The sequence below is a fragment of the Oncorhynchus keta genome, chromosome 22, assembly GCF_023373465.1.
Source record: "Oncorhynchus keta strain PuntledgeMale-10-30-2019 chromosome 22, Oket_V2, whole genome shotgun sequence".
In the NCBI taxonomy this organism is placed as follows: Eukaryota; Metazoa; Chordata; class Actinopteri; order Salmoniformes; family Salmonidae; genus Oncorhynchus; species Oncorhynchus keta.
In genome coordinates, this window is record NC_068442.1 from 53,218,020 (window position 1) to 53,242,401 (window position 24,382).

The following is a 24,382-nucleotide window of genomic DNA, read 5'->3' on the forward strand; positions in this document are numbered from 1 at the left end:
TATAGCTCCACATTGATCTGGTACTTCCTGTATATAGCTCCACATTGATCTGGTACTTCCTGTATATAGCTCCACATTGATCTGGTACTTCCTGTATATAGCTGCACATTGATCTGGTACTGGTACTTCCTGTATATAGATCCACATTGATCTGGTACTGGTACTTCCTGTATATAGATCCACATTGATCTGGTACTGGTACTTCCTGTATATAGGTCCACATTGATCTGGTACTTCCTGTATATAGATCCACATTGATCTGGTACTTCCTGTATATAGCTGCACATTGATCTGGTACTGGTACTTCCTGTATATAGATCCACATTGATCTGGTACTGGTACTTCCTGTATATAGATCCACATTGATCTGGTACTGGTACTCCCTGTATATAGCTCCACATTGATCTGGTACTGGTACTCCCTGTATATAGCTCCACATTGATCTGGTACTGGTACTCCCTGTATATAGCTCCACATTGATCTGGTACTTCCTGTATATAGATCCACATTGATCTGGTACTTCCTGTATATAGCTCCACATTGATCTGGTACTTCCTGTATATAGCTCCACATTGATCTGGTACTTCCTGTATATAGCTCCACATTGATCTGGTACTTCCTGTATATAGATCCACCTTGATCTGGTACTTCCTGTATATAGCTCCACATTGATCTGGTACTGGTCCTTCCTGTATATAGCTCCACATTGATCTGGTACTTCCTGTATATAGCTCCACATTGATCTGGTACTGGTCCTTCCTGTATATAGCTCCACATTGATCTGGTACTTCCTGTATATAGCTCCACATTGATCTGGTACTTCCTGTATATAGCTCCACATTGATCTGGTACTTCCTGTATATAGCTCCACATTGATCTGGTACTGGTCCTTCCTGTATATAGCTCCACATTGATCTGGTACTTCCTGTATATAGATCCACCTTGATCTGGTACTTCCTGTATATAGCTCCACATTGATCTGGTACTGGTACTTCCTGTATACAGCTCCATTCTTGCTTATTTTATTTTATTCCATCTTGTTACAATATAATTATTTTGTTACTCTACATCGCAGGGAAGGTTTCGAAGCATTTCACAGTGAAGTCTACAACCCGTTGTATAGAAGGTTAACCTTGTTCTCCCCTCCTCCCTGGTAGTATTGACGACAGCATGCAGGTGAAGATCTGTGACAACGCCCTGTCCAGAGACCTGTTCCCTATGGACTACCACTGTCTGGGAGACAACGAGAACAGGCCGGTCCGCTGGATGGCCCTGGAGAGCCTGCTCAACCATGACTTCTCTAGTGCTAGTGATGTGGTGAGAACACACACACACACACACACACACACACACACACAGCTACTGTAGACAGTCAGGAAGCTACTGTAGACAGTCAGGAAGCTACTGAAGACAGTCAGGAAGCTACTGAAGACAGTCAGGAAGCTACTGAAGACAGTCAGGAAGCTACTGTAGACAGTCAGGAAGCTACTGTAGACAGTCAGGAAGCTACTGTAGACAGTCAGGAAGCTACTGTAGACAGTCAGGAAGCTACAGTAGACAGTCAGGAAGCTACTGTAGACAGTCAGGAAGCTACTGTAGACAGTCAGGAAGCTATTGTAGACAGTCAGGAAGCTACTGTAGACAGTCAGGAAGCTACTGTAGACAGTCAGGAAGCTACTGTAGACAGTCAGGAAGCTACTGTAGACAGTCAGGAAGCTAGTCAGTCAGGAAGCTACTGTAGACAGTCAGGAAGCTATTGTAGACAGTCAGGAAGCTACTGTAGACAGTCAGGAAGCTAGCTCAGGTTTCATGGGATTCTAATTTCATAGAATGAGCCAGACTTCCCTCATACCTGACCTCCTCATTCCTACTGTGGCTCTGTTGCCCTCCCTCCCTCCGCACCCCTCCCTCCCTCCGCACACCCCCTCCCTCCGCACCCTCCGTCCCTCCGCACACCCCCCTCACTCCACACCCCTCCGTCCCTCCACACCCCTCCGTCCCTCCGCACACCCCTCCGTCCCTCCACACCCCCTCCCTCCACACCCCCTCCCTCCACACACCCCCTCCCTCCACACACCCCCTCCCTCCTTCCACCCCCTCCCTCCTTCCACACCCCTCCCTCCCTCCACACCCCCTCCCTCCTTCCACACCCCTCCCTCCCTCCACACCCCTCCCTCCTTCCACACCCCCTCCCTCCTTCCACACCCCCTCCCTCCTTCCACACCCCCTCCCTCCTTCCACACCCCCTCCCTCCTTCCACACCCCCTCCCTCCTTCCACACCCCTCCTTCCTTCCACACCCCTCCCTCCCTCCACACCCCTCCCTCCTCATCCCTCCCTCCTCATCCCTCCCTCCCTCCACACCCCCCTCCCTCCACACCCCCTCCCTCCTTCCGCACCTCTCCCTCCTTCCACACCCCCTCCTCCTTCCACACCCCTCCCTCCTTCCACACCCCTCCCTCCTTCCACACCCCCACTCCCTCCTTCCACACCCCTCCCTCCTCCTTCCACACCCCCTCCTCCTTCCACACCCCTCCCTCCTTCCACACCCCTCCCTCCTCACCCCTCCCTCCTCACCCCTCCCTCTCTTTATATTATCCACTCCCTGTCAGGACTTCCTCTAAAGCTCGCTGGGTCATAGGTTACGACACACATGTTACTGTTAATGAACCAGAGTTACACACACACACACACATCACGATGACTCTCAAGTGCTGGTAGTAGTCACTGTTTCTATCTGAGTCACACGGTCTAGATAACACCTCAGTGAAGACACAGTGAAGATAAAACCTCAGTGAAGACAGTGAAGATAACACCTCCAGACTTTCTCCTAAATCTTTCATTGATGTCAGAGGGATATTTTTTCACAGAGCGTGTGTCTCAAGTCTGTCTACCTCTCCCAATGAGCTTCTGGTTGAATGTCTCAAGTCTGTCTACCTCTCTCTCCCAATGAGCTTCTGGTTGAATGTCTCAAGTCTGTCTACCTCTCTCTCTCAATGAGCTTCTGGTTGAATGTCTCAAGTCTGTCTACCTCTCTCAATGAGCTTCTGGTTGAATGTCTCAAGTCTGTCTACCTCTCTCTCCCAATGAGCTTCTGGTTGAATGTCTCAAGTCTGTCTACCTCTCTCTCTCAATGAGCTTCTGGTTGAATGTCTCAAGTCTGTCTACCTCTCTCAATGAGCTTCTGGTTGAATGTCTCAAGTCTGTCTACCTCTCCCAATGAGCTTCTGGTTGAATGTCTCAAGTCTGTCTACCTCTCTCTCCCAATGAGCTTCTGGTTGAATGTCTCAAGTCTGTCTACCTCTCTCTCTCAATGAGCTTCTGGTTGAATGTCTCAAGTCTGTCTACCTCTCTCTCTCAATGAGCTTCTGGTTGAATGTCTCAAGTCTGTCTACCTCTCTCAATGAGCTTCTGGTTGAATGTCTCAAGTCTGTCTACCTCTCTCTCTCAATGAGCTTCTGGTTGAATGTCTCAAGTCTGTCTACCTCTCCCAATGAGCTTCTGGTTGAATGTCTCAAGTCTGTCTACCTCTCTCTCTCAATGATCTTCTGGTTGAATGTCTCAAGTCTGTCTACCTCTCTCTCTCAATGAGCTTCTGGTTGAATGTCTCAAGTCTGTCTACCTCTCCCTCCCAATGAGCTTCTGGTTGAATGTCTCAAGTCTGTCTACCTCTCTCTCCCAATGAGCTTCTGGTTGAATGTCTCAAGTCTGTCTACCTCTCTCTCTCAATGAGCTTCTGGTTGAATGTCTCAAGTCTGTCTACCTCTCTCAATGAGCTTCTGGTTGAATGTCTCAAGTCTGTCTACCTCTCTCTCCCAATGAGCTTCTGGTTGAATGTCTCAAGTCTGTCTACCTCTCTCAATGAGCTTCTGGTTGAATGTCTCAAGTCTGTCTACCTCTCCCTCCCAATGAGCTTCTGGTTGAATGTCTCAAGTCTGTCTACCTCTGTCTCCCAATGAGCTTCTGGTTGACTGTCTCAAGTCTGTCTACCTCTCCCTCCCAATGAGCTTCTGGTTGAATGTCTCAAGTCTGTCTACCTCTCTCAATGAGCTTCTGGTTGAATGTCTCAAGTCTGTCTACCTCTCTCTCTCAATGAGCTTCTGGTTGAATGTCTCAAGTCTGTCTACCTCTCTCTCTCAATGAGCTTCTGGTTGAATGTCTCAAGTCTGTCTACCTCTCTCAATGAGCTTCTGGTTGAACTCCCATTGTTTTATGGTCTTTGTAGAACACTGGCCAATCTTCTGAAGATGACTGATGAATGAATCAGTGACTTGGTTCCAAAACCATAATTATGTTTACATGATTGCCGTTCATATTTATACTCTACTGGACTAGTCTTCTCATGTTCTGTTGTTTGGAAATAGGAAATTGATTAAAAGCTGAAGTTAGATTGATTCAGTATGTTGAGAGTTGTAGCCAGTAGCTACCATGGTTCTGATGTCTTCCTGTTTCCAAGCACTGCAGTGTCCAGAGGGAGACGGCCCTTATCAAAAACTTTTAACAACAATGTTTTCTGAAGTCGGTATACATATTTCCGTCTATATTTCCTTGCTTTGTGTCAGTGGAATGCTTTGTTCAAACCGTTGGTGCTGCGCAGGCTGGACAGAACATGACTTTCCTTGACACTGATCTCACACCGAGACACCTTGACCCTTGACCCTTGACCCTAACATAACGCATTGCTGTAACACAATACCACCTGATTATAATAATACGTATTGCAGATACTTTGTGGGGGTTTTTTCCCAGCTGTCTCCGAGTCCTAGTTTGTGTTCGTCTGCCTGCATATGTAGCTAATGTTGCACGGAAACAATGGTCAGTAGAGATGACACACAATTACATATGACTTTCTGTATGTGTCGTCCTGTCTTGTTGGTCATATGGATGACTGTCCATCCCAAATTAAAATAAATACTAGAACGAGAAAAACCCCTCAGACATATACATTCTACTCATTTTTATTTTCTATAGTCTGTGGTCTATAACCTATAACCTCTGACCTTGTTGTCTAACCTCTGACCTTGTCCCTGTTCCTCAGTGGGCGTTTGGTGTGACCCTGTGGGAGTTGATGACCTTGGGACAGACCCCCTACGTCGATATCGACCCCTTCGAGATGGCAGCCTATCTGAAGGATGGATACAGAATAGCACAGCCAATCAACTGTCCCGATGAACTGTAAGTAAAAAAGCTGGGTGTCAATCAACTGTCCCGATTTAACTGAAACACAACAGGTTGACTGTGGGAACCCTCCAGAGGGTTGACTGTAGGAACCCTACAGATGGTTGACTGTAGGAACCCTACAGAGGGTTGACTGTATGAACCCTCCAGTTGGTTGACTGTAGGAACCCTACAGATGGTTGACTGTAGGAACCCTCCAGAGGGTTGACTGTGGGAACCCTCCAGAGGGTTGACTGTGGGAACCCTCCAGAGGGTTGACTGTGGGAACCCTCCAGAGGGTTGACTGTAGGAACCCTCCACAGGGTTGACTGTAGGAACCCTCCACAGGGTTGACTGTAGGAACCCTCCACAGGGTTGACTGTAGGAACCCACCACAGGGTTGACTGTGGGAACCCTCCCTCCAGAGGGTTGACTGTGGGAACCCTCCCTCCAGAGGGTTGACTGTGGGAACCCTCCCTCCAGAGGGTTGACTGTGGGATCCGTCCAGAGGGTTGACTGTGGGAACCCTCCAGAGGGTTGACTGTGGGAACCCTCCAGAGGGTTGACTGTGGGAACCCTCCAGAGGGTTGACTGTGGGAACCCTCCAGAGGGTTGACTGTGGGAACCCTCCAGAGGGTTGACTGTGGGAACCCTCCAGAGGGTTGACTGTGGGAACCCTCCACAGGGTTGACTGTGGGAACCCTCCAGATGGACACACAAGGAGTCTCTGTTTACATGTTTTATGGACCGTTACAGCCCAGCAGCAGCCAGTCGTCCATCTATCAACATCATTCATTACTGGGTCTTACCCTGACCTTGTGGTTCCTGCCATGCGTTCCAAATTCCACCCTATAGCCTATGAAGTGCACTACGTAGTGTAAAACGTAATGACCTGTAGGGCATAGGGGGCCACTTGGAACGCACAGAAGGAACCACAAAGGGTCAGGGCTCGACCAGCGCCCTAATCAAATCAAATAAAATAAAATGTATTTATATATCCCTTCGTACATCAGCTGATATCTCAAAGTGCTGTACAGAAACCCAGCCTAAAACCCCAAACAGCAAGCAATGCAGGTGTAGAAGCACTAATTAATTAATTAATAACACTAATTAGGAAATAGTGTGACATTTGGGATTCCGCCTCTGGCCGCTTGCCTTTTATTGTCCCCAAGACAAACCTCTATGATTTACAGTTGGATGAGCGGCCACCTGCAGAGGAGATGTTGTAAACCTCTATGATTTACAGTTGGATGAGCGGCCACCTGCAGAGGAGATGTTGTAAACCTCTATGATTTACAGTTGGATGAGCGGCCACCAACAGAGGAGATGTTGTAAACCTCTATGATTTACAGTTGGATGAGCGGCCACCAGCAGAGGAGATGTTGTAAACCTCTATGATTTACAGTTGGTTGAGCGGCCACCTGCAGAGGAGATGTTGTAAACCTCTATGATTTACAGTTGGATGAGCGGCCACCAACAGAGGAGATGTTGTAAACCTCTATGATTTACAGTTGGATGAGCGGCCACCTGCAGAGGAGATGTTGTAAACCTCTATGATTTACAGTTGGATGAGCGGCCACCAACAGAGGAGATGTTGTAAACCTCTATGATTTACAGTTGGATGAGCGGCAACCAGCAGAGGAGATGTTGTAAACCTCTATGATTTACAGTTGGATGAGCGGCCACCAACAGAGGAGATGTTGTAAACCTCTATGATTTACAGTTGGATGAGCGGCCACCTGCAGAGGAGATGTTGTAAACCTCTATGATTTACAGTTGGATGAGCGGCCACCTGCAGAGGAGATGTTATAAACCTCTATGATTTACAGTTGGATGAGCGGCCACCTGCAGAGGAGATGTTGTAAACCTCTATGATTTACAGTTGGATGAGCGGCCACCTGCAGAGGAGATGTTGTAAACCTCTATGATTTACAGTTGGATGAGCGGCCACCTGCAGAGGAGATGTTGTAAACCTCTATGATTTACAGTTGGATGAGCGGCCACCTGCAGAGGAGATGTTGTAAACCTCTATGATTTACAGTTGGATGAGCGGCCACCTGCAGAGGAGATGTTGTAACGACGGTTATCGAGGGAGCTGAACATGCTTCAGAAACCGTGTTGAATTGGATGTTTCCACCAAAATAGAGAAGAATAGAAATTGAGGGATGCAGGTATGATGGTATGGTAACCTGTGGTACTGCCCCAATGATGGTATGGTAACCTGAGGTACTGCCCCAATGATGGTATGGTAACCTGTGGTACTGCCCCAATGATGGTATGGTAACCTGTGGTACTGCCCCAATGATGGTATGGTACCTGTGGTACTGCCCCAATGATGGTATGGTAACCTGAGGTACTGCCCCAATGATGGTATGGTAACCAGTGGTACTGCCCCAATGATGGTATGGTAACCTGTGGTACTGCCCCAATGATGGTATGGTAACCTGTGGTACTGCCTCAATGAGGGTATGGTGTATTGTGTTGGTACTGCACCAATGATGGTATGGTGTATTGTGTTGGTACTGCACCAATGATGGTATGGTACCTGTGGTACTGCACCAATGATAGTATGGTAACCTGTGGTACTGCCTCAATGAGGGTATGGTGTATTGTGTTGGTACTGCACCAATGAGGGTATGGTGTATTGTGTTGGTACTGCACCAATGATGGTATGGTGTACTTGTGTTGGTACTGCACCAATGATGGTATGGTAACCTGTGGTACTGCCCCAATGATGGTATGGTAACCTGTGGTACTGCCTCAATGATGGTATGGTACCTGTGGTACTGCCTCAATGATGGTATGGTAACCTGTGGTACTGCCTCAATGATGGTATGGTAACCTGTGGTACTGCCTCAATGATGGTATGGTAACCTGTGGTACTGCCTCAATGATGGTATGGTAACCTGTGGTACTGCCTCAATGATGGTATGGTAACCTGTGGTACTGCCTCAATGATGGTATGGTAACCTGTGGTACTGCCTCAATGATGGTATGGTAACCTGTGGTACTGCCCCAATGATGGTATGATAGTGAGTGTCCTTGGGACTGTGAGCCTTAAATTCCCAAATATTGTGATGTGATCAGCAGATTTTGAAAACATTGTTTGTACGAGTTGTGCTATTTAGATCACATTTTGAAGTCCTTCTGGGCTTTGATTCAACATAAGCTGGTCTAAATGCCTTGTGTGAGTGCCCTTGCTGACCTTGCTAGTTCTCTGTTTTTCTCTCTCTCTCGTTCTCTCTGTAGGTTTGCGGTGATGGCGTGTTGCTGGGCCCTTGATCCAGAGGAGAGGCCTAAGTTCCAGCAGCTGGTCCAGTGTCTGACGGAGTTCCATGCAGCGTTGGGGGCCTACGTGTAAAATCTAGCCCCAGGCTTCTGTACGGACCAGGCCCGAAGGACCAGGAGTTACTGAACAGCACTAATCACCATGAGGAATACATTTACAAACCTTGTGCCTTATTAAAAAGAAAGAACAGACTTTCATCATCATGACAATGTTTTGTAAAGTATAGATTTTGTTGTTGTTGTTGTATGTAGTTGAATCACATTTCCGTTGTGTCGTCGAAGTGGAAATAATCGGGAATTCTGGGATTTGTGGACGCTTCAAGGTGTTCTCTCAGCCAAGTACCAAGTACCAAGGTCGTCATATTTCCCAGCATGCATCACAGAAAGAAAACCCCACAAGGACGTCACTGCACACATCACTCTTTTGATAAAAAATGTGCGAACAAGTCGTCGCCACCATTTTCCTAACGACTACGCTCTGAGGACCTGTTTTTAAAGACACACCTTGCTAATGTGTTGTTTTTGTTTTGTTGTGTTTTAGAGAATTAGAGATGTTCATTTGTGGTTGTAGATCTGTTTTCAGTGAGAGGATGACAAGACACCAGATTAAGCTTTAATGTACAGTACAGTAGTAGGGTACCAAAGTGGACAGAGGGTTTGCTTCTCAAATTGTACCCTAGTCCCTTACATTGGCCTCCACATAGACCTCTGGTCTAATGTGGTGCACTATATAGGGAATAGGGTGCCATTTTGGGACTTGGATAAGAGCTTTGTCTGTGTACTATAGAGATGCTTGTTTCTTTCTGTCATGGCGTGGTAAACTCAAGGTAGGTACGGAAGGCTTTCTCGGGGGATCGACGCGGTCAGTCGCCAAGGCCTAAGCAGATCTAATCTGCCGGACATCTTGTGGATAATGACTTGTCTGGCCTGATCCTGATCTCCACTTGAAGGACCCTACTGAACATTTGTACCACACACATTAGTTTCCCTCTTCCTTGGGAGACATGCCAATGGAGCGGCTGGCGTAGCTGACGACACTGATCTCCTCAGCATCTGTTCAAGTCAGTCGACCAGCCTGGGTGCCTGCTACAGGCCTGCGGCGGTACACTCCATACCGCTAGTGGATTTCAGAGATGTATGCTAATGGTTGGTGTTATCCACCACCGTTCTCCTTTATATCTGAGGAAGGAATATCTAACAAGGTTTTCATCATCATCATCATTATTATTATTGTTATTCTTCCTTGTTTTTGACTTTGACAGTTCTGTCAGAACATAACCCAGGTTGCCCAAACACACGCTGTTTTGAGAATGAGAAAATATGAGTTTATACTAGAACACTAATAATCACTGTGAAAATCAGAATAACTGCCAATCTGGCAACTACATTGCCAAACCCTGGCAACATCATGGCCAAGCTCTGGTCCAAGGCGTGACGTGCTGCATGTTCATGCTGAGCCCTTTGACCAGAACAATATCACACCAACCTGGCAACATCATGGCCAAGCTCTGGTCCAAGGCGTGACGACATCATGGCCAAGCTCTGGTCCAAGGCGTGACGACATCATGGCCTAGTCTTATTTTCCCATCTAAAATCTGTCTGATTTGTCTTCAAGATCACTGCATGTTAAATTAAAGGGTGTTCATTCTGTCAACTGAAATTCATACAAATTAAACGGAACCCTTGAAAATAAACAGGTTTTTCATTTTTCTTATTCTGTTTTGATGTGTAGTTTGACTCATTTAATTTCAAAGACTGGTTCATCTTCACTTTTATCGCGCACTACTTTGGGCCCATAGAGCTCTGGTCCGAAGTAGTTCACTATAAGGGCCCGATTCAGACTTAGGAGTGCAAGTTTGTCTACTACTTCGTGTAGCCGTTAGCAATGATGCTAATAATCACCGTCTTCTGGTAGATTGGAAGGCTTTCTACGCACTCCTCAGTCGTTGATATTCAGACTTACCTTACGGAGGTGTGTAAATGGGCTTTGCGGGGCCCTGGTTCCCTTGCGATGATGAATAAATTTTATTCAACCGTTGAAAACTTTCCCACTAGCTGGCCAACTGTCAGCGCCGTAGTGTCATTTTGCACATGGCTGCAGAAACCTATAGGGGTCGACACATTTTCAACCCAAGTTGTAAAGGCACGGCATTTCATAGACTTCACTGCGAGAAAGTTGATATGCTTTAGTTTGCTGCTATAAGACTTGGTTTCACATTTGTCTCCACAGAGTTTTACAAGGTAAAGTAGATCTAAAACAAGTGTCATTTATATTTACAATTCCCTTCTCCAAACGGATGACTCCTTTACCTAGCTGTTATCAATATCTCTTATCGAGTAGTAAATTACAGTGCGTGGAGAGGGGTGTTATTTCTAATCAGGAAAAAATATGTTCATCAACATGTGAATATCCCAGAAATGTTCCATTTGCTCAAAAAAAAGCACATATTTGTTTACGGTTACATTTTTAGTCATTTAGCAAGACGCTCTTATCCAGAACGGCTTACAGTAGTGAGTACATACATTTGAATTAGTACTAGTCACTCGTGGGAATCGAACCCACAACCCTGGCGTTGGAATCTGCCATCCTCTACCAACTGAGCCTCGTTTACATCCCTGTAAGTGAGCCTTTATCCTTTGACAAGATAATCCATCCACCTGACAGGTGTGGCATATCAAGAAGCTCATTAAACAGCATGATCATTACACAGGTGCACCTTGTGCCGGGGATAATAAAAAGGCCACTCTTAAAATGTGCAGTTGTCGTCGTGCCACACAAACGTCTCCAGTTATGACGGAGCGTGCAATTGTTATGCTGACTTCAGCAATGTCCAACAGAGCTGTTGCCAGAAAAAAATATAATGTTCATTAAGTTTTACTGGAGTTTAGAGACGTAACATAAGATGTATAAAGCCTGAAATGTTTCTGACATGTTATTAAACACAATACCTGCAGGCTATAAGTAAATTGTGGCATACTGAACAGTTACAATAACCAAGAATCTCATCGGAAGAGGAACATGTTAGTATGTCAGAATTCCAACCAGAGAGCCCTTATTGGCGTTATGCTTTACTGATTGATCTGTGTGGGTCTGAAATTGCACCCTATTCCCTATGGGCCCTGGCCAAAAGTAGTGCACTACATAGGGTATGGGTTGCCATTTGGAATACAAGCCCAGTATGGATTGACAACAGACAATGACCCATCTTTCCTCGAGCAAGGGAGGAGACCAAGGACTTTAGAGGGCACCATCAGACCAACTGCTTCAAATTTGCAGTTGTTTAACTATTTAGCTCAACATATTTTCTTTACCCTTAAGTGTGTGTAGGTTACTGTATTTGTACGTTACTGTATTTATACGTACATTACTGTATTTGTACGTTACTGTATTTATATGTACGTTACTGTATTTGTACGTTACTGTATTTGTACGTTACTGTATTTGTACGTTACTGTATTTATACGTACATTACTGTATTTATACGTATGTTACTGTATGTTACTGTATTTGTACGTACGTTACTGTATTTGTACGTTACTGTATTTATACGTTACTGTATTTATACGTACATTACTGTATTTATACGTATGTTACTGTATGTTACTGTATTTGTATGTTACTGTATTTATACGTTACTGTATGTATACGATCATTACTGTATTTGTACGTTACTGTATTTATACATATGTTACTGTATGTTACTCTATTTGTACGTACGTTACTGTATTTCTATGTTACTGTATTTATACGTTACTGTATTTGTACGTTACAAATCAAATTTTATTTGTCACATACACATGGTTAGCAGATGTTAATGCGAGTGTAGCGAAATGCTTGTGCTTCTAGTTCCGACAATGCAGTAATAACCAACAAGTAATCTAGCTAACAATTCCAAAACTACTACCTTATAGACACAAGTGTAAGGGGATAAAGAATATGTACATAAAGATATGAATGAGTGATGGTACAGAGCGGCATAGGCAAGATGCAGTAGATGGTATTGAGTGCAGTATATACATATGAGATGAGTATGTAAACAAAGTGGCATAGTTAAAGTGGCTAGTGATACATGTATTACATAAAGATGCAGTAGATGATATAGAGTACAGTATATACGTATACATATGAGATTAATAATGTAGGGTATGTAAACATTATATTAGGTAGCATTGTTTAAAGTGGCTAGTGATATATTTTACATCATTTCTCATTGGGGCGGCAGCGTAGCCTAGTGGTTAGAGCGTTGGACTAGCTGACAAGGTACAAATCTGTCGTTCTGCCCCTGAACAGGCAGTTAACCCACTGTTCCTAGGCCAGTTAACCCACTGTTCCTAGGCCAGTTAACCCACTGTTCCTAGACCAGTTAACCCACTGTTCCTAGGCCAGTTAACCCACTGTTCCTAGGCCAGTTAACCCACTGTTCCTAGGCCAGTTAACCCACTGTTCCTAGACCAGTTAACCCACTGTTCCTAGACCAGTTAACCCACTGTTCCTAGACCAGTTAACCCACTGTTCCTAGACCAGTTAACCCACTGTTCCTAGGCCAGTTAACCCACTGTTCCTAGACCAGTTAACCCACTGTTCCTAGGCCAGTTAACCCACTGTTCCTAGGCCAGTTAACCCACTGTTCCTAGACCAGTTAACCCACTGTTCCTAGACCAGTTAACCCACTGTTCCTAGGCCAGTTAACCCACTGTTCCTAGACCAGTTAACCCACTGTTCCCAGGCCGTCATTGAAAATAAGAATGTGTTCTTAACTGACTTGCCTGGTTAAATAAAGGTAAATAAAGGTAAAATAAAAAAATAAAAATCAATTCCCATTATTAAAGTGTCTGGAGTTGAGTCAGTGTGTTGGCAGCAGCCACTCAATGTTAGTGGTGGCTATTTAACAGTCTGATGGCCTTGAGATAGAAGCTGTTTTTCAGTCTCTCGGTCCCAGCTTTGATGCACCTGTACTGACCTCGCCTTCTGGATGATAGCGGGGTGAACAGGCAGTGGCTCGGGTGGTTGTTGTCCTTGATGATCTTTATGGCCTTCCTGTGACATCGGGTGGTGTAGGTGTCCTGGAGGGCAGGTAGTTTGCCCCCGGTGATGCGTTGTGCAGACCTCACTACCCTCTGGAGAGCCTTACTGTATTTGTACTACATTACTGTATTTGCACGTTACTCCTTTTGTACGTACTTTACTGTATTTATACGTTACTGTATTTATACGTTACTCCTTTTGTACGTACATTACTGTATTTATACGTTACTGTATTTATACATTACTGTATTTATACGTTACTCCTTTTGTACGTACATTACTGTATTTATACGTTACTGTATTTATATGTTACTGTATTTATACATTACTGTATTTATACATTACTGTATTTATATGTTACTGTATTTATACGTTACTGTATTTATATGTTACTGTATTTATACGTTACTGTATTTATATGTTACTCCTTTTGTACGTACATTACTGTATTTATACGTTACTGTATTTATACATTACTGTATTTATACGTTACTCCTTTTGTACGTACATTACTGTATTTATACGTTACTGTATTTATATGTTACTGTATTTATACATTACTGTATTTATACATTACTGTATTTATATGTTACTGTATTTATACGTTACTGTATTTATACATTACTGTTTTTTTACATTACTGTATTTATACGTTACTGTATTTATACGTTACTGTTTTTTTACATTACTGTATTTATACGTTACTTAGTGTTAGCAGTAACACAAGCTCAATCAAGGTCCAAAGTAACGCCTCATTTGATGTGAATATTTTGTAACCTGCCAGAGTACATCGATAATCTAGAAATCTTTTATGTTGTTGTTGATTTACTGTAGTGTGTTTTCCCTGCCCTTTTCTTCCTGCCTTCACCGTGGTAACGGTTCCCACTGTGTGCTGCTGCTAAGCCTTTCATTGGCTTTGTTGGAATAATGACCACACATTTTTGTTTTTCAAACAGTGATTTGTAAGGCTTTGTGTGTGATTTATCAGAAGAAAACCGATTACCGTTGGGAACCACCTGTTGGATGTTTGTCTAGGGAGAGAGGGAAGGGTGTGTGTGGTGTGTGTGTGTGTGTGTGTGTGTGTGTGTGTGTGTGTGTGTGTGTGTGTGTGTGTGTGTGTGTGTGTGTGTGTGTGCGTGGGTCTGTCTCACTTTCAAAGGGATTTTGGGGGCGGTATGGTTGACCAATAATTTAGCTAATTGGTCATTCTCATTGATGACACGAAGGTCAACATGTAACAGATTGGTGGTAATGTATGACTCCGAGACCCAGACTTTTCATCTTTGCATCATATCCATAAAGTTACGTTTTGATTATGTCTATAAAAAAAAACTTTTTGAAATGCTGAACTGCTAAAGAAACTTTTGTTGGATGGTCAATTTTAAAACGTTTTAAACTGAACTTTTTTTTTATTGAAAAATATATTTAGATACAGTAATGCAATTTAAACATGGACTACAATTGTGTAGAACTATACCCTGTTTATTAGATGTTTGTTTAAACAATTACATAATTAGTTTCTTACCGTTGAGTAAAAACAATCATTGCGCAGCGTGCGTAAAAACAATCATTGCGCAGCGTGCGTAAAAACAATCATTGCGCAGCGTGCGTAAAAACAAGTCATGTGTGCCAAATACGGTCTTTCATCATTACGTTCAAAACAATGCGCGCGTGGAGTTGTGGGCTGAACCCGGCCTCGTTACATCACTGTGAGCCATAAAAGCTCATTTGAGACTCACCAGAGTAGAACTGTGGGACAAAGAGAGAGAGAGAGAGAGAGATATTACCCCCTCTGACTCCAACACCGAGAGACTCACTCATTTCCCCCACTCTCAACAGCTGAGTTCAACGCGACTGGACTCTCTCTCTGTCCTCTGGATACCTTTACTCTTCATAGAAAATGGAGATTTATGTCAAGGATGTGAAGAAACCAAGATCAGTGTTCAGCAATATAAAGGTATGTTTTTATTATTCATTCATGTATTAGGGATATTATGCTGTAGTGTGATTAGGATGTAAATTACTTTGTGTTGTTGCTTTTGAAGAGAGAAATGTACCTAAGCAAACATATCCAAAAAATGTCTCTTAAGAGATTTTCCAAGTTCGCACCTCTGATTTGAATTGTAATGGCAAATTTCTAAAATCTTTTTAATGAGCAACTTTCTAAAATCTTTTAATAGCAATTTTCGGTCCATGCTGTCACACTCAGGTACCGATGTTGAGCCAGGAAGTATTTACAATTAACTTCCTTAGTGTCGTGGTTTTTTTTGTGTTATTTTTTTTACCATAGAAATGATATACTTAAGCGATAAGGCACCTCTGGGATTTGTGGGATATGGCCGAGGTACTATGGCTAATGGTTGTTCATAACCCTCCCGTGGTCCTGGGGGTCAGCGTGACCCAGGCCCTGAGTTTCGAGGGTTCCCCCGCTGCGCCGTGGTCCTGGGGGTCAGCGTGACCCAGGCCCTGAGTTTCGAGGGTTCCCCCGCTGTGCCGTGGTCCTGGGGATCAGCGTGACCCAGGCCCTGAGTTTCGAGGGTTCCCCCGCTGTGCCGTGGTACTGGGGGTCAGCGTGACCCAGGCCCTGAGTTTCGAGGGTTCCCCCGCTGCGCCGTGGTCCTGGGGGTAAGAGTGACCCAGGCCCTGAGTTTCGAGGGTTCCCCCGCTGTGCCGTGGTCCTGGGGGTCAGCATGACCCAGGCCCTGAGTTTCGAGGGTTCCCCCGCTGCGCTGTGGTCCTGGGGGTCAGAGTGACCCAGGCCCTGAGTTTCGAGGGTTCCCCCGCTGCGCTGTGGTCCTGGGGGTCAGAGTGACCCAGGCCCTGAGTTTCGAGGGTTCCCCCGCTGCGCTGTGGTCCTGGGGGTCAGCGTGACCCAGGCCCTGAGTTTCGAGGGTTCCCCCGCTGCGCCGTGGTCCTGGGGGTCAGCGTGACCCAGGCCCTGAGTTTCGAGGGTTCCCCTGCTGCGCCGTGGTCCTGGGGGTCAGCGTGACCCAGGCCCTGAGTTTTGAGGGTTCCCCCGCTGCGCCGTGGTCCTGGGGGTAAGAGTGACCCAGACCCTGAGTTTCGAGGGTTCCCCCGCTGTGCCGTGGTCCTGGGGGTCAGAGTGACCCAGGCCCTGAGTTTCGAGGGTTCCCCCGCTGTGCCGTGGTCTTGGGGGTCAGCGTGACCCAGGCCCTGAGTTTCGAGGGTTCCCCCGCTGTGCCGTGGTCCTGGGGGTCAGCGTGACCCATCCGCTCAGCCAGCCGCTCAGCCGGTGTGTAGAGTGTGACCCATCCAGGGCTACACACGTCCAGACATGCCCCACTGTGTGTGTGTGTGTGTGTGTGTGTGTGTGTGTGTGTGTGTGTGCAAAAGGACCGAAGAGGAAGAGGAAGACGCGGAGGAACGCAACCCCGAGCGCGAGGCCGACCAGGCGTCTTCGTTCTCTTCGGAGGAAGACCCGGAGGAAGCCCACGAGGACGAACGCGAGGACCAGACGGCCTCGGCTCAAGCCCAAAGGGAGACGCTGCTGTCGAAAAACGGCAAAATCAAATGGTCCCCACGTGGCCTACGGCCGCCGCAGGGCCTGGGCGATCCGCCACGCGACCCAGGCCCGCGACATCACGTGTACATTCTTGCTTAATCATGTGATATGCGATTATCCTTGAAGTAGAAGCCAAGTTTGTGTGTCGACCATTTACACTGATGATGGCTTGAGTCCAACGTTTTTTTTTATTTTTTATTAAAAAATAAATAAAAATTACATACATTTTGGCCTCAAGCCACAGTGGTGGAAAAAGTACCCAATTGTCATACTTGAAAAAAAGTCTAAAAGTATTTGGTTTTAAATATACATAAGTACAGAGGTGTAAAGTACCTTATTCAAAGTCATTTAAAGTACTACTTAAGTCGTTTTTGGGGTATCTGTACTTTACTATTTATATTTTCTGACTACTTTTACTTCACTACATTACTAAAGAAAATTAATCCACACATTTTCCCTGACACCCAAAAGTACTAGTTCAAATTTGAATTCCTAGCAGGACAGGAAAATGGTCAAATTCACACACTTATCAAGAGAATGTCCCTGGTCATCCCTACCTTCTCTGATCTGGAGGACTCACTAAACAAAAATGCTTCCTTTTGTAAATGATGTCTGAGTGTTGGAGTGTTCCCCTGGCTATCTGTAAATGATCTCTGAGTGTTGGAGTGTTCTCCTGGCTGTCAGTAAATGATGTCTGAGTGTTGGAATGTTCCCCTGGCTATCTGTAAATGATGTCTGAGTGTTGGAGTGTTCTCCTGGCTATCTGTAAATGATGTCTGAGTGTTGGAGTGTTCTCCTGGCTGTCAGTAAATGATGTCTGAGTGTTGGAATGTTCCCCTGGCTATCTGTAAATGATGTCTGAGTGTTGGAGTGTTCTCCTGGCTGTCAGTAAATGATGTCTGAGTGTTGGAGTGTTCTCCTGGCTGTCAGTAAATGATGTCTGAGTGTTGGAGTGTTCTCCTGGCTGTCAGTAAATGATGTCTGAGTAGAGTTTAGACTTTTACTCAAATAGTATTTTACTGGGTTACTTTTACTTGAGCCATTTTATATTAAGGTATCTTTACTTTTACTCAATTGAGTACTTTTTCCACCTCTGCATAAGTATCAAATGTAAAAGTACAAATCATTTCACATTCCTTATAACACCTCTTAAGGATCTCCCGGTTTACAGATCGGTGCCCCTTCCACGGGACCGTTGAGCTAACGTAGGCTAATGCGATTAGCATGAGGTTGTAAGTAACAAGAACATTTCCCAGGACATAGACATATCTGATATTGGCAGAATGCTTAAATTCTTGTTAATCTAACTGCACTGTCCAATTTACAGTAGCTATTACAGTGAAAGAATAACATGCTATTGTTTGAGGAGAGTGCACAGTTTTGAACTTTAAGTTAATAATAAACCAAATAGGCACATTTGGGCAGTCTTTTAATAATTGAACAGAAATGCAATGATTCATTGGATCAGTCTAAAACGTTTCACATACACTGCTGCCATCTAGTGGCCAAAATCTAAATTGCACCTGGGCTGTAATAATGCATTATGGTCTTTCTCTTGCGTTTTAAAGACGATATACAAAAAAAACATTAAAAACATTTTCTTTGTATTATCTTTTACCAGATCTATTGTGTTATATTCTCCGACATTCCTTTTCACATTTCCACAAACTTCAAAGTGTTTCCTTTCAAATGGTACCAAGAATATTCATATCCTTGCTTCAGGGCCTGAGCTACAGAAGTTAATTTGTTATTTTAGGCCCCAGAAAATGGGGGAAAAAGGGTGGATCTTTAAGAGGTTCTAAGGACAATTGTAAAGATCACATGATCATGTAAGAAAATACCGGGAACACTGGCTGAATAAATGTTGTTTCCACGTCAATGAAATTACGTGGAACCGACTTGGAATAGACGCTGAATTGACGTCTGTGCCCAGTGGGTGGATTGTTCAGAATATTGCTTCAGTACCTGGCAACAACTATTCCTGGAATGTCTTCTCTCTTTTTCTGGTCTGTGTATGTGAGTGCTCTTGTGTTTGTCAAACTATGTTTGTGGGTATCTATGATCTACAATGTGTGTGTGTGTGTGCGGTCGCTATCTATGACCACTAAATGGTGTTAATGACTAATGTCCCAACATCTGCTCTGACATCAGTGTGTCTCTGTCCCAAATAGCATCCTAAACCTTGCATAATAGACCATCATTGTAAAATATGTTTGTTAAATTTGTTCTTAACTGACTTGCCTAGTTAAATAAAGGTAAAAAAAAGAAATATATATATATATATATATATATTATAATAATATAACACACTACTTTTGACTAGGGGCATGTCCCAAATGGAACCCTATTCCCTACATAATGTAGTGCACTTCGTTTCACCAGAGCCCTATGGGCACAAATGGAACCCTATTCCCTACATAGTGCACTTCGTTTCACCAGAGCCCTATGGGCACAAATGGAACCCTATTCCCTACATAGTGCACTTCGTTTCACTAGAGCCCAAGTCAAAAGTAGTGTACTATATAGAGAATAGGGTGCCATTTGTGTCTTAGACTGTCACAAAGAGGTGATCTATGATTTTACTACCCCATTTTTTTTTTTTTTTTATAATTTTTTTTTTTTGGTGCGTAATAATAACATGAATATCCAAATATTATGGACTAGGCTCGCTAGGCTATTGGCTCTTTAACTTGTTGAACATTCCGATCCCTTCCATTTGATGATAATGTGTCAAACTTGGAATGTGTAACAGGTGGAATGTCTTTTTTTGGTACACTTTTTAAGCCCATTATAGATAAAACTTAACTGTTGTTTTTCTGAGCCAGACACTTTTTAAAATTTTATTTGACCTTTATTTAACTAGTCAAGTCAGTTAAGAACAATTTCTTCATTTACAATGACGGCCTACGAACGGTGGGTTTCGTAGGCTGAACTGCCTTGTTCAGGAGGCCGAACGACAGATTCTTCTACCTTGTCAGCTCTGGGGATTCGAACTAGCAACCTTTCGGTTACTGGCCCAACTGAATTCATCTTCAAATAATATTTTTGCAGGAATCTCCTTGCGAATGACTTTGCCGAAGATTGTATCTCCGCCGGGCTGGGCTACCTTGTTAGCCACTAGGCTACCTGGCTACCTTGTTAGTAATATATAATAATAATTGTTAGCCACTAGGCTACCTGGCTACCTTGTTAGCCACTAGGCTACCTGGCTACCTTGTTAGCCACTAGGCTACCTGGCTACCTTGTTAGCCACTAGGCTACCTGGCTACCTTGTTAGCCACTAGGCTACCTTGTTAGCCACTAGGCCACCTTGTTAGCCACTAGGCTACCTTGTTAGCCACTAGGCTACCTGGATACCTTGTTAGCCACTAGGCTACCTTGTCACTAGGCTACCTTGTTAGCCACTAGGCTACCTTGTTAGCCACTAGGCTACCTGGCTACCTTGTTAGCCACTAGGCTACCTTGTTAGCCACTAGGCCACCTTGTTAGCCACTAGGCTACCTTGTTAGCCACTAGGCTACCTGGATACCCTGTTAGCCACTAGGCTACCTTGTCACTAGGCTACCTTGTTAGCCACTAGGCTACCTTGTTAGCCACTAGGCTACCTGGCTACCTTGTTAGCCACTAGGCTACCTGGCTACCTTGTTAGCCACTAGGCTACCTGGCTACCTTGTTAGCCACTAGGCTACCTGGCTACCTTGTTAGCCACTAGGCTACCTTGTTAGCCACTAGGCTACCTGGCTACCTTGTTAGCCACTAGGCTACCTTGTTAGCCACTAGGCTACCTGGCTACCTTGTTAGCCACTAGGCCACCTTGTTAGCCACTAGGCCACCTTGTTAGCCACTAGGCTACCTGGCTACCTTGTTAGCCACTAGGCTACCTGCCTCCCCACTTTTTACTGAACGTCTGAATTCATTAGAGTTTCCTAAGTTGTTAGTCACTGAAAAAGGAAATAAATAAATTTGAGGGTCCTCCTTTTGTATCGCATGGGTAACTTGCATAAATTCAGTTAGTCATACTGAAACAAAGTATTGCCAAACCTTCAGCAGACTGTAGTAAGACTGATTTCATAGAAAGAGAGAACAAAGAAATGTCTCCATGACTCATTGAGTCTGCAATATTAACAAATACACTGAGTGTACAAAACATTAGGAATGCCTCTTTCCATGACATAGACTGTTCTCTTATTGATGTCACTTGTCAAATCCACTTCAGTCAGTGTAGATGAAGGGGAGGAGACGGGTTAAATACGTTTCTTTTGGATTGGATTGTGTCTGTGTGTCATTCAGAGGGTGAATGGGGAAAGACTAAATATTGAAGTGGCTCTGAACAGGGTATGGTAGTACTTTTGGATTGGATTGTGTCTGTGTGTCATTTAGAGGGTGAATGGGGAAAGACTAAATATTGAAGTGTCTCTGAACAGGGTATGGTAGTACTTTTGGATTGGATTGTGTCTGTGTGTCATTCAGAGGGTGAATGGGGAAAGACTAAATATTGAAGTGCCTCTGAATAGGATATGGTAGTACTTTTGGATTGGATTGTGTCTGTGTGTCATTCAGAGGGTGAATGGGGAAAGACTAAATATTGAAGTGCCTCTGAACAGGGTATGGTAGTAGGTGCCAGAAGCACCGGTTTGTGCGTCAAGAACTACAACGCTGCTGGGGGTTGTAACGCTCACACAGTTTCCCGTGTGTGTGTGTGTATCAAGACTGGTCCACCACCTGAAACGACATCCAGCCAACAGCAGCAGGCCAAGAAACATGTCATTGATGAAAGAGGACAAACTGTGCAGAGCAACAGACAGGCTACAATTAGTCAAATGTGACAGTCCAGGGCAAAATTGGCGCTCAAAGAATGCACAAGTCATCCGTACCTTGACGCAAATTGTGTGTGGTAGCCAACAACCTTAAATTTCAGATTATTTCAGCAAATAAAAAACAAGAAAATATAGTTGCTGTGGGGAATAAAACACACTTGGACAATGGGGAATTGTAAAAACCTTGTTCTGATGAATCCCAGTTTGCTGCTTTTTACGAGGTCTAGGCTAATGGAGAGAACCAGTACATTGCGTCCATCATGCGACGTGTCAACATTTTGCAGGCTGGTGATGATACGTTTTTCAAGGCATAACATCGAGGCCCCTTGAGAAAAGTGGAACAATGTTTGAATGTAATTCCCTTCATAAATAAGTTGAATGTCTGAAGCTATATTAACAACAACTACGGATATATTTCTATTGAAATATAATTTATCATCAGAGCTGTTCTCTAGAGCCAGCATTGGCAGCTTACAGTACTACTTGTCATTGCGTACATGTTGTAACAATGGAAACTGACCCTCTCTGATGTGTCTGATATATGATACAAAGAAGAGTTGGTATGGAGAAGGGCTGTCAGACTCTGTCCAACACAGGAACTCAGGAACACAGGAACTCAGGAACACTGGAACTCAGGAACTCAGGAACTCAGGGACACTGGAACTCAGGAACACTGGAACTCAGGAACACTGGAACTCTGGAACTATGGAACACAGGAACTATGGAACTCTGGAACTCAGGAACTCAGGAACACTGGACCTCAGGAACTCAGGAACACTGGAACTCTGGAACACAGGAACTATGGAACACTGGAACTCAGGAACTCTGGAACTCAGGAACACTGGAACTCATGAACACTGGAACTCAGGAACTCTGGAACACAGGAACACTGGAACTCAGGAACACTGGAACTCAGGAACACTGGAACTCAGGAACACTGGAACTCTGGAACACAGGAACTATGGAACACTGGAACTCAGGAACACTGGAACTCAGGAACACTGGAACTCAGGAACACTGGAACTCTGGAACACAGGAACTATGGAACTCTGGAACTCTGGAACTCAGGAACACTGGAACTCTGGAACACTGGAACTCTGGAACACTGGAACTCTGGAACACTGGAACTCAGGAACACTGGAACTCTGGAACACTGGAACTCTGGAACACTGGAACTCTGGAACACAGGAACACTGGAACTCAGGAACACTGGAACTCAGGAACACTGGAACTCAGGAACACTGGAACTCAGGAACACTGGAACACTGGAACTCTGGAACACAGGAACTATGGAACACTGGAACTCAGGAACACTGGAACTCAGGAACACTGGAACTCAGGAACACTGGAACTATGGAACACAGGAACTCATGAACACTGGAACTCAGGAACTCTGGAACACAGGAACACTGGAACTCAGGAACACTGGAACTCAGGAACACTGGAACTCAGGAACACTGGAACACTGGAACTCTGGAACACAGGAACTATGGAACACTGGAACTCAGGAACACTGGAACTCAGGAACACTGGAACTCAGGAACACTGGAACTCAGGAACACTGGAACTCAGGAACACTGGAACTCTGGAACTATGGAACACAGGAACTATGGAACTCTGGAACTCAGGAACTCAGGAACACTGGACCTCAGGAACTCAGGAACACTGGAACTCTGGAACTCTGGAACACAGGAACTATGGAACACTGGAACTCAGGAACTCTGGAACTCATGAACACTGGAACTCAGGAACTCTGGAACACAGGAACACTGGAACTCAGGAACACTGGAACTCAGGAACACTGGAACTCAGGAACACTGGAACTCAGGAACACTGGAACTATGGAACACTGGAACTCAGGAACACTGGAACTCAGGAACACTGGAACTCAGGAACACTGGAACTCAGGAACACTGGAACTCTGGAACTATGGAACACAGGAACTATGGAACTCTGGAACTCAGGAACACTGGAACTCTGGAACACTGGAACTCTGGAACACTGGAACTCTGGAACACTGGAACTCAGGAACACGAACTCTGGAACTATGGAACACAGGAACTCTGGAACTCAGGAACACTGGAACTCAGGAACACTGGAACTCAGGAACACTGGAACTCAGGAACACTGGAACTCAGGAACACTGGAACTCAGGAACACTGGAACACTGGAACTCTGGAACACAGGAACTATGGAACACTGGAACTCAGGAACACTGGAACTCAGGAACACTGGAACTATGGAACACAGGAACTATGGAACTCTGGAACTCAGGAACACTGGAACACTGGAACACTGGAACTCTGGAACACTGGAACTCTGGAACACTGGAACACAGGAACTCCGGAACTCCAAATCCACTGTGAGCCTGAGTTTATTTCAGGGTTCTCACAGGGAACAGGGTAGGACTGCGGTAGGTCCCTTTAGATACAGATTAGTTCTGTGGACTGGCCGTTATTGCAAATCCTAAACCCTATGGTACATCGACACACACACACACACACACACACACACACACACACACACACACACACACACACACACACACACCCCAGACCAGGTGGTCCAGCTC

The 24,382-nt window shown here is 44.8% G+C and overlaps 2 protein-coding genes across 3 annotated transcripts in view; both read left to right on the top strand.

Annotated features, from left to right (window-relative positions):
• ryk (receptor like tyrosine kinase) overlaps positions 1-10,154 on the top strand; it is a 158,550-nt gene extending 148,396 nt beyond the window's left edge. For both annotated transcript variants that reach the window (XM_052475613.1, XM_052475614.1), the window contains 3 exons: positions 1,158-1,317; positions 5,038-5,174; positions 8,406-10,154. In XM_052475613.1, the coding sequence (XP_052331573.1) occupies positions 1,158-1,317; positions 5,038-5,174; positions 8,406-8,517 (409 nt within the window). In that variant the 3' untranslated portion in view covers positions 8,518-10,154. The remainder of the gene's footprint in view (positions 1-1,157; positions 1,318-5,037; positions 5,175-8,405) is intronic.
• A 5,001-nt stretch (positions 10,155-15,155) lies between these two features.
• LOC118378883 (solute carrier organic anion transporter family member 2A1) overlaps positions 15,156-24,382 on the top strand; it is a 101,757-nt gene continuing 92,530 nt past the window's right edge. Inside the window, exon 1 of the mRNA XM_052475815.1 lies at positions 15,156-15,427. Within this exon, the coding sequence (XP_052331775.1) occupies positions 15,371-15,427 (57 nt within the window). The 5' untranslated portion in view covers positions 15,156-15,370. The remainder of the gene's footprint in view (positions 15,428-24,382) is intronic.